Source organism: Tamandua tetradactyla, chromosome 23 (genome assembly GCF_023851605.1).
Source record: "Tamandua tetradactyla isolate mTamTet1 chromosome 23, mTamTet1.pri, whole genome shotgun sequence".
Classification (NCBI taxonomy): domain Eukaryota; kingdom Metazoa; phylum Chordata; class Mammalia; order Pilosa; family Myrmecophagidae; genus Tamandua; species Tamandua tetradactyla.
In genome coordinates, this window is record NC_135349.1 from 5373032 (window position 1) to 5385565 (window position 12534).

At 52.1% G+C, this 12534-nt stretch overlaps 1 protein-coding gene across 4 annotated transcripts; it reads right to left on the reverse strand.

The window, feature by feature from the left end:
* Positions 1 to 247: 247 nt before the first annotated feature.
* INTS15 (integrator complex subunit 15) lies at positions 248 to 12037 on the reverse strand. Of its 4 annotated transcripts, XM_077140556.1 has the most exons (7): positions 11776 to 12037; positions 10962 to 11183; positions 8858 to 9023; positions 5243 to 5306; positions 4779 to 5119; positions 3681 to 3720; positions 248 to 934 (listed from the first exon to the last, which is right to left on the reverse strand). In XM_077140556.1, exons 1-7 carry the CDS (start codon positions 11965 to 11967, stop codon positions 733 to 735), a joined length of 1227 nt encoding a protein of 408 aa, XP_076996671.1. In that variant the 5' UTR covers positions 11968 to 12037; the 3' UTR covers positions 248 to 732. The 4 variants fall into 4 exon arrangements, with proteins under 4 accessions (XP_076996671.1, XP_076996669.1, XP_076996667.1 ...); XM_077140554.1 differs by having other exon boundaries at positions 4779 to 5306; positions 11806 to 12037; XM_077140552.1 differs by having other exon boundaries at positions 4779 to 5306.
* Between the last annotated feature and the right edge of the window lie 497 nt (positions 12038 to 12534).

Consider the following 12534-nt stretch of genomic DNA (forward strand, 5'->3'; position numbering starts at 1 on the left):
GAGGAAACAGCGCCTGGGAGCTGTGTGTGTCCCTGAGGGAAGAGAGAAGCAGTCCCCGAGCAAGCCCACCGCGCACTCACGTGCGCGCAGCCCCCACACCGCCACGGGCAGGGACTCGGGTCTGCAGCGCTTTACTCAAAAGAAGCAAGTAAAAACTGTATTCAATCTTCTTACCATAATCGCTGTAGACTGAGGAGAAAATCATGTTTATTAAGTTTTTAAAATATACTGCATAAGTCCATAAAACTGCTTAGAAAAAAATTTATTTGAACATAGGAAAATGGAGAAGCCTCCATAAAACAGAGAAGTCCCTTTCCCAGGTGGCCGGGCCGTCCCTGAGCGGGCCAGGTGCTGGCTATGGAGCCTGCAACCACCGTGTCAGCTCGGAGCTCATGGAGCTGTAAAAGTCCCCTGTACTTACTACAGGGACACGTCATATTCCCAAGGAGAGAAGCCAGACACGGGCTCGCCAAGCCTGCTTCCCCTGCCGGGGTTGGGTCGCTCCCAGCATGGGCCCGGCGGGGCTGGTGTGTGCCGAGAGGCCCGTGGTGCTGCGGACTGGTGCCTCCGTCCTCCCATCCCTTCCGCACGGCGGAGGCCGAGGCCAGGCGGGAGGGCCTGGCCCGCGACGATGCCGACCCGCCACACCGGGCCGGGCCCGCGGGCTTCCGGCAGGTCCTCCTCGGAGGCGCCCAGAAGGCACACGGCCCGGACGGCCCAGGGCCAGGCCTCCTAGCGGATGGGCCTGAAGGGAAACGTCACGCCCGAGAGGAAGGTGTGGCCGGGGTGGGTGGGCAAGGCGGGGTGGGCGGCGGGGTGGGGCGGCACGGCCCCGTAGCCGAGAGGAGGGGTGTGGATGTGGGGGTAGAACCCCGGGGGGAGCGCCGCGTGGGGAGACTGCTGCACCGGGCCCGAGATCACCAGCTGGAGGAGGCTGTAAAGGCAAGGAGGAGAGTTAGCGCCCCAGCTCCAGAGGGGAGCCAGGGTGACACAGGCACGAGGCGGCCGAGGGGAGGAGAGGGGGCCTGGGCCCAGCGTCCTGCAAGCGTGTGGGCCAGCAGAGGCACCAAGATGCACGTGAATGCGGTGCAAAGCAGGACAGAACAGAGGGAGCTGTGGGCAGAGGCGGGGTGGCTGGGGGGAGGCTCTGATAGGGCCCCTGAAAATACGACTGTAGGATGAGGGATTCATTTATACCCTATCATAAGTTTAATGTTCTGAAGACATGAAATCATTAAATCAAAGCTGTGCACAAAGAAGGGAAATACTACAAAGGGATTACTGCAGAAGAGGAAAAAAGTGCCAACTTATACCAACCGTGGGGAATGCCTGGCGAGTGTCTTAGAGCCCAGGCAAAACTAAGGAGGAACGTGTGCTCCCGGGGAAAAGGCACCCTGTGACACTGACCTTTTGGCTGACACAACACTGCAAGCATGCCCATCCCATGCCTCTGCGCCCACACTCTACGCCACAACCCACCTGGGCCTCTGCGCCCACACCCCACACCTCTGTGCCAAAACTCTACACCAGCATCCATTCCACGCCTCTGCACTAACGCCCCACACTTCTGTGCCCACACCCCACGCCTCTGTGCCCACACCCCACACCTCTGCACCGATACCCTGCACCTCTGCGCTCACACCCCACACCTCTGTGCCCACAACCCAAAGCCTCCGCACCCACGCTCCATGCCTCTGCACCCACGCTCCACGCCTCTGCACCCATGCTCCATGTCTCTGCATCCAACCTGCGCCTCTGCGCTCACATCCCACATCTCTGCGCCCACACCCCACACCTCTGCGCCCACACCCCACACCTCTGCACCCACACCCCATGCTTCTGTGTCCAACCCGTACCTCTGCACCCATGCCCTGCACTTCTTCACCCATACCCCACACCTCTGCACCCATGCTCCATGCCTCAGTGCCTAGACTCCACATCTCCGCACCTACACTCCACACCTCTGCATCTACACTCCACACCTCTGCGTCTACACTCCACACCTCTGCGTCTACACTCCACATCTCCGCACCTACACTCCACACCTCTGCATCTACACTCCACGCCTCTACACCCATGCTCTATGCCTCTGTGCCTAGACTCCACACCTCTGCACCCATGCGCCATACCTCTGCACCTACACTCCACACCTCTGCACCTACACTCCACACCTCTGCGTCTACACTCCACACCTCTGCATCTATGCTCCATACCTCTGCGTTCAACCTGCACCTCTGCACCCACGCTCCATGCCTGCACCACACCCCACAGCCATATGTCATGCCTCTGCACCCACCCTGCATCGCCTGTGCCCACAATTTTGCCTGCTTGATTTTCGTGTCTCTCCAGTCACCTGACCCAAAGCTGCACTTGCCCAAAAGATCCCAATGCAGGGTGTGATGTGTCCCCATGGGGCACCAGAACACTGTTCCTCTGGCGCCAGTGGCCCGTGCCCTCCGCCAGTGAATCAGCACCTGGCCGATCCTCAGGTCCCAAGTTAACGCGTGTTTCTGCCACGGCCTGGCAGGGCCTGACCAGACCTACGGCACCTGGCAGAGTGGGCGGGCTGGGCTCCGGGTGCTGCTGGTGCCACAGGGTGGGATCTGCTGGCAAAGGTGGAGCTGGCTCCCTCGCCCTCACTCCAAGCTGCCGGCCACTGCCAACCACGAAACCCCAGGACTCCTTGGGAAAGACTGACGTGACAGCTCCATGGAAGAACATGAGTAATTCTACCACCTTGACTTGGCTCCATGTGCACATCTGTAGTGTTCCCAGGGCCTCTGCCCTCGCTTGGCAGACATTTCCTTACAGCATCATCACCATCACTCGTTTTAAGGGACGCATAATGCCTATCCTTCTGACCTATCATGACAGATTTACTATGTACCCCTAGATTGTGGGACAGTCAGGTGGATCCCAGTGTTTGCTACTAGTAATACTGCATTTGCATGAAATGTTTTTGTGCACATAGTTTTTTGCTTCTTTTCTAAGGATAGGCTGGGATTATCCTCACCCCCTGAACACACAGTAACTATTTTCTTCAATATTATTACTGCATCTGGAAAGCTCTGACAACCACCACCACTTACGGAGAGGTTCCCATGTGCCAGGGACTATGCTAAGCAATTTACAAATTCCATCTCATTTAATCCTCACTACAACCTGTGAGCCAGGCAGTATTAACTGTCCCATTTTACAAGGGGAGACACCATGTCCCGGAAGTTAAAGGACTGTCCAAGTGGCAGGACAAATAGCAGGGAGCACCGCGCTCAGACTGAACTGGATCTGTGATGCCCAATGTGCTAAGCAGTGCTCCAGAGCTGTGGTTCTGTAGGACTTTCCAAAGGGTTGTGTTGATTCACAGCGCCATCCTCAGACGTGTGCAATCTGCTATTCAGTAGGCTTTACATGGCACTCTCAGCTTGCTCTGGTTTCCTCTCCTTGACTCCTAGCAAGGTGAGCACTTTTCCTTGTGATACCCTGCACAGGGCTCCTCTCATGTGGGTGAGCCTGTCACATCCGTTCCCCACTTGTCATCCTTTCCTCAAGCGGCTCTTAGTGCTAAAGACCAACTCTCCCCAAGGAGCACTGCACAGAGGCCTGTGTGCTCACCTCCCCGCGCCACCCCACCCCCTGCCCCGGCAATGCTAGCCAGCTTGAAGTTTTAAGAGGACGCTTACTTGTTATGGGGCAGCCTGGAGCACAGGGTTCTCAGGTCATCTGAAATTAAGGGAGACACAGTTAAGGAACAGGATACAGATGATGTGAAATGTTACCAACTTTCTTTTCAAGGATGCTAGCAAGACAATGATGCTTTCACTACACCTTCCTATCATCACTTCGCAACTGTTTCTCTTTCACTTCTATTTTTCTCTTTACAAACTAGGTGCAAGACATAATACATCACATAGAAAAGGAGGCAGCCGTACTGGCAGTTTGTCAGACCGCTGGGAAACAGTCCAGAGGCAGGGTCCTCAGTGGGGCGTGGGGAGGGGTGCAGCTTACTGAAACTTTCAGGTCTTGCAAGTATTTTCCCTAGCTGGTCTCAAAAAGATATCTCACCACCGCCCACTGCTCTCCCACAAAACCTCGAAGGAATGGGGCTACTGTTTTTTGGGTCAAATAATCAGCTCAAAGTCCAGTGGAAAACCAAGAGACGAGAGCAAGCTGCTTCCTGGTGCGTTGTCGCAAATCCAATCTGCCCTAGCCAGGGCTGAGGACCCACCCACGGCCTCCAGGGGTAGCGACAAGGTGGGAGACCCACATGCGACCCCTGTGAGCGAGTGCACAAGTAAAGGCAAACCCACACACATCATTAGTGCCAGATTATTCTCCTGAGAGAGTTCAAGTGTTTAAATGCAGAACTGAAGAACCCCCAAGGCAGGTGATGGTTATGCCTTGACTGGGGCAGTGGTTACACCAATATATAAACATCAAAATTCACCACACTTTGCACTTCTATCTGTGTGGCCCTTTTATTGTAAGAACCGTGTGCCTCAATAAAAAAAGAACTGCAGAAAAGGAAAAAATCCTCAGGAGGAAAAATGTGTCCTTGCTCTGGAGGGGGCTGGGCAGACATAGGAGACATCACAGAGGGCAGGGCTGGGTGCCCTGAGGAGGGGAACATGGGGCCCAGGCTAGTGTCTTCCAGGGGAATCTTCGGGGCCCTCCACCCTCCTCACCTGTATTCCCTCAGGGGAAAAGGAAGTGGGCCGCAGTGTTTGCAGAGGAAGCCCCATGCTCTGTCGGAGGGCGCCGGGGCCCGCGAAAACACCCACCTCTCGTGCACAGCAGGGCGCCGGAGGCCATAGCCACCTGCAGGGCCTGGGCGAGCCGGTCCAGCGCGAGCTCAACCTCCCGGGAGGCGTTGAGGGGGTTCAGCTCATCTGCCAGTCGACTGATCTCCTCCACCAGGGGGACCATGTGATCGAACAGGATGAGCCCGAGGCGCCCGTACAGATTCTTCTCGGTTAGGTGGCCCTGGAGCATCATGAGAACCTGCAGGACGCTGAGGTGGAGCTTCGAGTACAGGAGGTGGGAGTCTAGGTCCGTTCCCACGCCCGAGTCCTTTGCAACTTTGGTGCTGATGTGGCCGTTGGAGAGCGAGAGCTTCTTCTTCCTTTTATAGGCCAAAGGGGACTTCACACACCAGCGGATCAGCCCCGTGAGCGGGGTCAGCTCTAAAAACCCAATGGGAAGATTGGCCGCGATCGGAGTATTTAAAAAAGTGATGAGAATCAACCTGGGGTCCTCAAAAATCCAGGTGACGATCATTTCAAGCAAGTCCAAAGGTGGGATGAGATCATCTGCAAACAGAGAGCCATTGAAATCAGAAGGGTTTGCAGCCTCTGGTGATAGAGCGGAGGGAGAAGAGATGGACTTCCGAGCTCACAGCTCTGGACACCAGACATGCCCGTTCTGTTCTTACGTGTTTCTCTATTTCTCTGTCTCCTCTCCAGGGGCTTCAGCTCCATGAGGGCAGGGGCTGTCTCAGTCACTGTTACATCTCTGGGGCCCATAACTCTGGCCAATGGACAGGCTCAAAAAACATTTACACTGACAATGCCCTAGAACTCCACTATGGCTTGAAGAAATGCCATCCTATGTACCAGTTTAAACACAATTTCATTTTTCCTGTCCAAAACTACCACCACAGGTCACCCCTTCTCTTTGGGTAGGCTTCATCCCTGTATTTGGTGTCACCTCCATGGTACCCAGGAACAGCTATGATGGCCTTCAGAGAGCAGCCCAGAGTCCAGTGATCTGTCAGCTGCCAAGGCCACCCCCAGCCCCAAATCTGGAGCCCTCGCGTAAGCAACAGCCTGATCTCCCATGATCCTGGAGACTGGCATGTTCTAGAGCCTAGACAGAGAACAATAATATCAAAACCAATGCTGAGATTCATTCTGTTTTTATGTGCCAGGCACTAGCCTAAGTCCTTTACACAGGGGAAGTTGTTAATCCTCAAACAACCCCACGTATTACTCCCACGTAAACAATGAGGAAACTGAAGCACAGTGATGACAAGCCATTTGCCCAAAGCCTCATCATAAGTCTGTGGTGGGCCAGAGGCAGTGTGGCTCCAGGGTTCTTTCACCAGGTGGCCTCGCCACCCATCCAGGGGCAGTGTGCAATGCCCTTAGGCGGGCTGGGTGCTCCTCTCTCTGGGGCTGGCCCCCACATCTCCTAGAAGAGCTAAGGGTGACAAAGCCCCTTCCTGCCTCCTGAGGTGATCCAAAGCCAAGCAAGGAAAGAGCGTGATGTGGGTAAGACATACGTTGGTGTGAAGTTTCTTGCTGCTTGTTCGCAGGACAGCCTGCCCCTTAGTCCTGAGATCACGTTACATCTGCTATTTTGGTACAAAAACCTCCTTTCTGTTACAAAACGATGGCAACAGTAGACAGCAGTCATTGTCTACAGTCCTTACTTGGCAAAATAAAAGTGGGCAACACTGTGCTGCTCCTTGGGTCCCCCTGAAATGTTGCTGTATGGGAAGCACCACTTCTCTGGCATCCCCTCTCCTTCTAGGCCAAGGTGTCCCGGACCCCAAAGGCAGCACATGTACGCGTACAAGTACACACATTCGCGGGTGTACTTCCTGAGCAAGTCCCCAGTCTCTGTGACCTTCCTACTCAGACCTGAGTTCTCTGCACCCACTGGCAGGAGGAGGCTGTGGCTGGTTAGATAAGCCTCTTCCTTTTCAAGGTCTGGGGGACAGAGATGCCCCAAGAATGTTCTCCTGTTACCAGAAGCCCCTAAGAGGAGTGTCAAGTTGCATTCCGACAGCGGGCTCCAGCCAAGCCCTCTAGGGCCACTGAGAGGACCTCATGATTTGAAAAATCACCAATGTGAGAAGACCGATAAATCAGAGACAAACGCAACGTCTCATATCCACGCTAGTGTTTCAGTAGTGTTCCCTGACTATTACTCCCACTGCTGTATGTTAATTCACCTATTCCCAATGTGAAGGTCAATTTCTTCCCTGTTTGCTTGGAATAACTGATAACTCGAAACAGCAACCTGGAAGCTGTAAGAAATCTTTGTTGGAAAAGGAAAGCCCTGAATACCATCCCCAACTGTACCAGCTCTTACAGATTCTTTGTAAGAAAATGCTAGGAAAAATTCTGCTCTACTAGGCCAGCATCAGCACACCAGACCTGCTTATCATTCCAGTGGCAAGTGCTATGAAAAAGCATGACACTGGCATGCAAATATGGTACACATTTGACCGGTCAAACCACTTCCATGCTTACTTTCTCAAGATAACTAAAAGGTGTCCCAACAAGAAAAAAAGCTACATCTAAAGAGAATCAAATATAATCGGAGCAGGTGGGAGACTACTATTAGACTGTTGGGAACTGTCATTTCAGCCTCTCAAACTGCTGATCTAGCTACCACCCAGGATAATGTGAGAGACCATCTATCAGCCCTCTGAATAACTAGAGCCAAGGACAGGGAAGGAACCCAGGCCATGGGAAAAAAAAAAGGGCTCTGCATCTCACTCTGATCCTACCTCCTGACGTGTGACACGAGGGCCACAGCCCTGCCCAGACTCCCCAGGGCACCATGGGCATCACACGGGATCCAGCCATGGAAGGAGCTGCAGGGCCTGGATGGTCAATCTGTGCTCCTTAGAACCCACCCCTGGGGGGCGGGGACTTGACAACAGAACCAAGTGAGATTCTGACACCCCTGTCCCAATTCACACAGAGCTGTTCACCATCCACTGGTTTTCTTCACTGGGAGTCTGCATAAACTGATTTGGCTGGAGGCCTCTGCCGCTGGACAGGGACAAGGGACGGGGATATGGGTTTCTCCCAGCTGAAGCCAAGGCTACTGAGTGGGCATCCTGAGGACCTCTATTTGCATCCAGCCAAAGAAGTTGCAAAAACATCGCCAACAATAGAACAAACCCAGATGCACGGTTCTCAGTGGGATGTGCTGAGGACATATTAGCTATGTAGCACTGTTGCCAAAACAACTCCCAATATAGGGACATTCTTTAAAACACAGGCCTGAGCTCTTCAAAAATGCTAATGTTATAAAAAATGTTTTTAAATACTGGGGCATCATCCTAGATCTAAAAAGAGCAGAGAGACATGACAACTACGAACAATGTGTGACCCCTATTTGGATCCTAAATTCTCCCCATTCCTCAAAGGATAAAAATGGGTCTAAAAGACATTATTGAGACAAATGGGCAAATGTGATGTCGGCTATTTATGAAAATAATAGCATTCCACCAATATTAAATTTCTTAGGCTTGTTAATGATAACGTAAGAGAATGTTCTGGTTCTTAGAAGATAAGTGCTTAATTATATGGTACATGACATCAACAACAAACCCTCAAATAGTGTGGATAAAAAGTTTGTGTGTGTGCAGAGAGAGTGAGGGAGGAAAAAAATGAATAAATGGCAAAGTGGTCATAATTGGTGAATGTGGGTGAGAGGTATATGAATGTTGGCTACAATACTATTCCAACTTTTCTGAAGTTGTAAAATTTTTCAAAGTAAAAAGTTGGAGATAAAAAAGCAAGTCTAGGGAGCAAGACCAGGCAGGAGGGCTTTGTGCACAAGGCCACATCTCACCCAGACACCAGACCCTGGCTCTCTGGGTGGTTTGCCACTTTCACCATTCTAAGTCAGGCAATGGGGTATCGTGAGGGAAAACTCCCTCTGAGCAAACTGCCTAAGTCCAAAGAGCCCTTGGCTTTAGCTTTGGACCCAAAATAAAAACATACATTTCAGAGAAAGAAGACCAGAGCACTCACTGGACATTTGACCTGGATGTTCGGTGGATAGGAAACTGGCAACCAACTGCAGCTTCTTTAACAGCAACAACCTGTTGAAAGTTTACCTGACGACAGGTCATAAAGCGCAGTGACGGAAGTTATGAACTGGCAGCAGAAGCGAGGGCTGGCACTGAATATCTGCTTCAGCGTCTGAACAGATCCCGGCACCAAACAGCAGTAGTCATCCACGAGGGCCCTGGCTAACCTCACACAGTACGGCACGGGCGTCCGCTGCAAAGAAGCCACAGTCTAGGTAACTATAGGCATTGTAAGGTCACAGACATGCACCTAGGTACCTAGCGGGGAGACCACCAGAACTGGCAGAATCACTTCCAAGAGGGGAAAAGGTTAACAACTGCTTACTTTTAAAGCAGGAGTCAGCAAACTAATACCAGACCATATGTATCCCACCATCTGTTTTTATAAAATTTCATTGAAACACAGCCATGACTGTTTGCATGCAGCCTCTGGGCCTTTCGTGCACCACGAGGGCAGAGATGAGTACTTGTGACAGAGACTATACCACCCACAAAGCCTAAAATATTAACTATCTTGCCCTTAACAGAAAAATTCTGCCAACCTCTGCTTTAAAGTTAACTTAAGACAGATCGTTTCTGACTTCAGGTAAAGAAATGGCAATTTTTGTAACTCGACAGGATACCAAGTGAGACTCCATGGGTGAAAACTAACAGCTGCTACCACCATAAAGATTTAGGAGAGCGTGAGAACTATCACACAACTAAAATACTAGTTTAGAGCATAACTTTCTTCATTCTCTTACAGTCTTATCCTGAACAGGTTTCTATAATACTTCTAAATCCTACATCATCTATATCTCCTTTGCCTTTTTCCTTTCCAGGCATATGCTAATCTGTAGCTACTGCCACATTCAACAGCTGCTCAGGGTGCTTCGGCTCCAGTGCCCAACTTGAACCAGCAAGAGAAATTCCAAGGAGACCGGGAGACCAGACTGTTCATTCAGGCTGCCATCTGCCCCCCAACACCAAAACCGCCACTGAGAACTCCAACTCCTCTACTTTTCCTCAGGAAGAAGCTGCAGCCCCTCACCCCAGTGTGGCAAACCCTGACCCAAATCACTAAGACCCTTTCTTGTCACTGGCATAGGCTTTCATTTTGCCAAAATGCTGGCACAAGAGATAAATGAACAATTATAAGATGAAATAGAAGGTGTTAAACTTAGTCCCACTAAGCTGTCCAGGGGTAAAGGTAATTCTGAGGTTAACTATGATACACATGATCTACCCGGAAACTGGACTGGTGAGAATTACAGGCATGGACAACGCTCAGGTCTACCTGCCCACTACCAATAATAACTGATTTTTCTAGCCAAATTCTAAGGATAAACAAGATTACAAGAACACTGAATGAAACAGAAAAGAAAAAACTATTCTGAGTCCTTGGGAACAAGGCAGGTCTGTGAAACTGAATGTACAGAATTCTGTTAGCTTGGGTGAGGAACAGGTTAGTCAAAAATTTTTAGTTAATAATTACTCTGAGTAGACTATTAATTTTTCAGAGACTTTGAACAGCAAAAAAACAAAACAAAATGAATCGTCCAAAATACCATCTAAAACTAAATCTACCGTACCTATAAATTATTCCCTTTGATATTTAAGAACACGCTAGAAGGCTCTTTTTATACCCATTAGACTAACCAACAACTTTATAATGTCACCCCAGAACAATGCAGAATAATAACGCAAAACAACCCACAGGCTTTCTGATCTAAACGTACAGAAAAACAACCTTCTAATAACAGGTAAGCATTACCGCAATTTGATACATAGTGACCTTTAAAAAAATTCTATCTTTCAGGCGGCATGCATGGCTGTTTAGCTGTTTTCAAAGTCCTACCATTTCACTTACATATAAGAAAAAAAAAAGTTTTCAATTATTTTGAAGATGGAGGCTATTCTTTCTTTAAATTCATTTACCATTATAATCTACTGTTTCCTCAAGAATGGTTACTACCCTGTCTATCAAGTAAGCCTGGGTACAGGTGTCAGGAAACAGGACATGAGGACCAAGGATGATAGCTACCAAGGAGATAGCATATACAGAAAAGGCCTCTTCAGAAATCCAATTAAATGAAACTTGCCGACAGCAACCAGAAGATGCTCAGGGTGAAGGCTATTTCCAGAGCTTTACCTGGAGCCAGGAGGCTGCACACTCCAACACTGGGATTCGACACACAGCCACTGCCATGGAGACCAGTTTTCCCAACAAGCCCATCCGGCTGTCATCGGCTTTGTTCCCCTGGGGACTGAAAAGGGATGAGAAAATAATCTGCCGGACAGAGTCCTTGGTTTGCTCCTGGAAATAATTGCACATGATTTCAAGAAGCTGAAGCTCCTGGAGTGAATTCAGTCTCTGTAAAACAAATCCAGGAGAGGCTGTAAGAAATTTAGCTTTAACACAATAATGATTCCATACAGTTAGAAACCAGAAAACATACTTTCTTCATAGTACTTTTCACCCTTCTAAGCCCAGATCCCAGGAGTACAACTCTATTGCTTGTCTTAGAAAAAGTCATTATACGTCATCCCTGGAGGCCTCAGGACGATCCACAACGGTTTGGGCTCTCGATAACAGGAAGACACGTTTTTGGTGAGGTTAGTGGGCTGGCCCCAAAGTCTCTTCCTTTAACACCATTGGGACAAGGCTGTCACACTCCCTGCAAAACAGGCACAGGCAATGCCACAGGACTCCTGAGAAGACAGCGTTAGGCGCAAGGTGATCAAAGCCTCGAAAGCCAAGGGGGACAGCTGAGCCCTTGACACGAAAGGCGGTTTTAGTTTAGCAAATACGTGTCACCGAGAGGACCAGACACAAACAAACAAAAAAACACCAAGGCGCGCTAACTTGCAGATCGGGGACTGACTCGGCGCAGTTCCCCGGGGCCGACGCAGCGACCTGGGGAAAGGCAGTGCCGGGCCCCCTCGCCCCCGCCCGCCCCGCGCACCTTGGGCTGCGCGCCGCGCTCCTTGGGCACCTGGAACACGAACTCCTCCAGCAGCTCCACGGGGCCCTTGTCCACGATGGGCAGCGGCGCGCTCTGCAGCTGGCTGCTGAAGTAGATGTCCAGGTGGTAGAGCACCTCCTTGGCGGCGCTGAGCGCGTCGCGGCGCAGCAACGAGTGGCGGATGTCGCTCATGGTGCCGCCGTGCGCGGGCCGCAGCGCCGGGAGCGCGTCGGGACTTCCGCCCCGGACTCCCGGGGACGCGCCCGCCGCCCGCCGCCCGCCGCCCGCGGAGACAAAGAGGCCGCGACCCGGTTTCCGCCCGCCCGGGCTGCGGCGCCCGCCCGCCCACAGCCACCGGCTCCGGGCCTGCTCAGGAGGCCATCGCCGCCGCGGGTGGCCAGCGGGCGCCGCGGGAGTCCAACTACGGCGCCACCGAGAGCCGCGGTAGCCCGACGCCGCCGACCCGAACGGCGGCCGACTGCCGAGCGCGGCGACGGCGGCCCGCAGGGGCCAAGCGCAGGCCGCGGCGGGGCCCGCTCTCCGGCGGGCGCCACCTGGCGGCCTGCGGAGCGGGCGGAAAAAGAGCGCCGCCCGGCCCCGAGCAGGCCCCGCCCCGCAGGCCTCGGTCCCGCCCCCGCCCGTACAGGGCGTCCTCCGCGAGCCCCTGGCGCTGAGCTGTCCCGGCGGCCAAGTTGGGGTACCACAGCCAGCCGGGACCGCTCATCTGTATGAGCCCCATCTTCACAAAACACGCTGAGG

Excerpts from the sequence above, each read along its gene's own strand:
- INTS15 (XM_077140552.1), bottom strand. The coding sequence starts at position 11,967 with ATGAGCGACATCCGCCACTCGTTGCTGCGCCGCGACGCGCTCAGCGCC. Across the intron at positions 5,307-8,857 it reads GCTTTATGACCTGTCGTCAG|ATGATCTCATCCCACCTTTG; the intron begins GTAAACTTTCAA and ends CTCTGTTTGCAG. Across the intron at positions 3,721-4,778 it reads CGCCCTGCTGTGCACGAGAG|ATGACCTGAGAACCCTGTGC; the intron begins GTGGGTGTTTTC and ends CCTTAATTTCAG.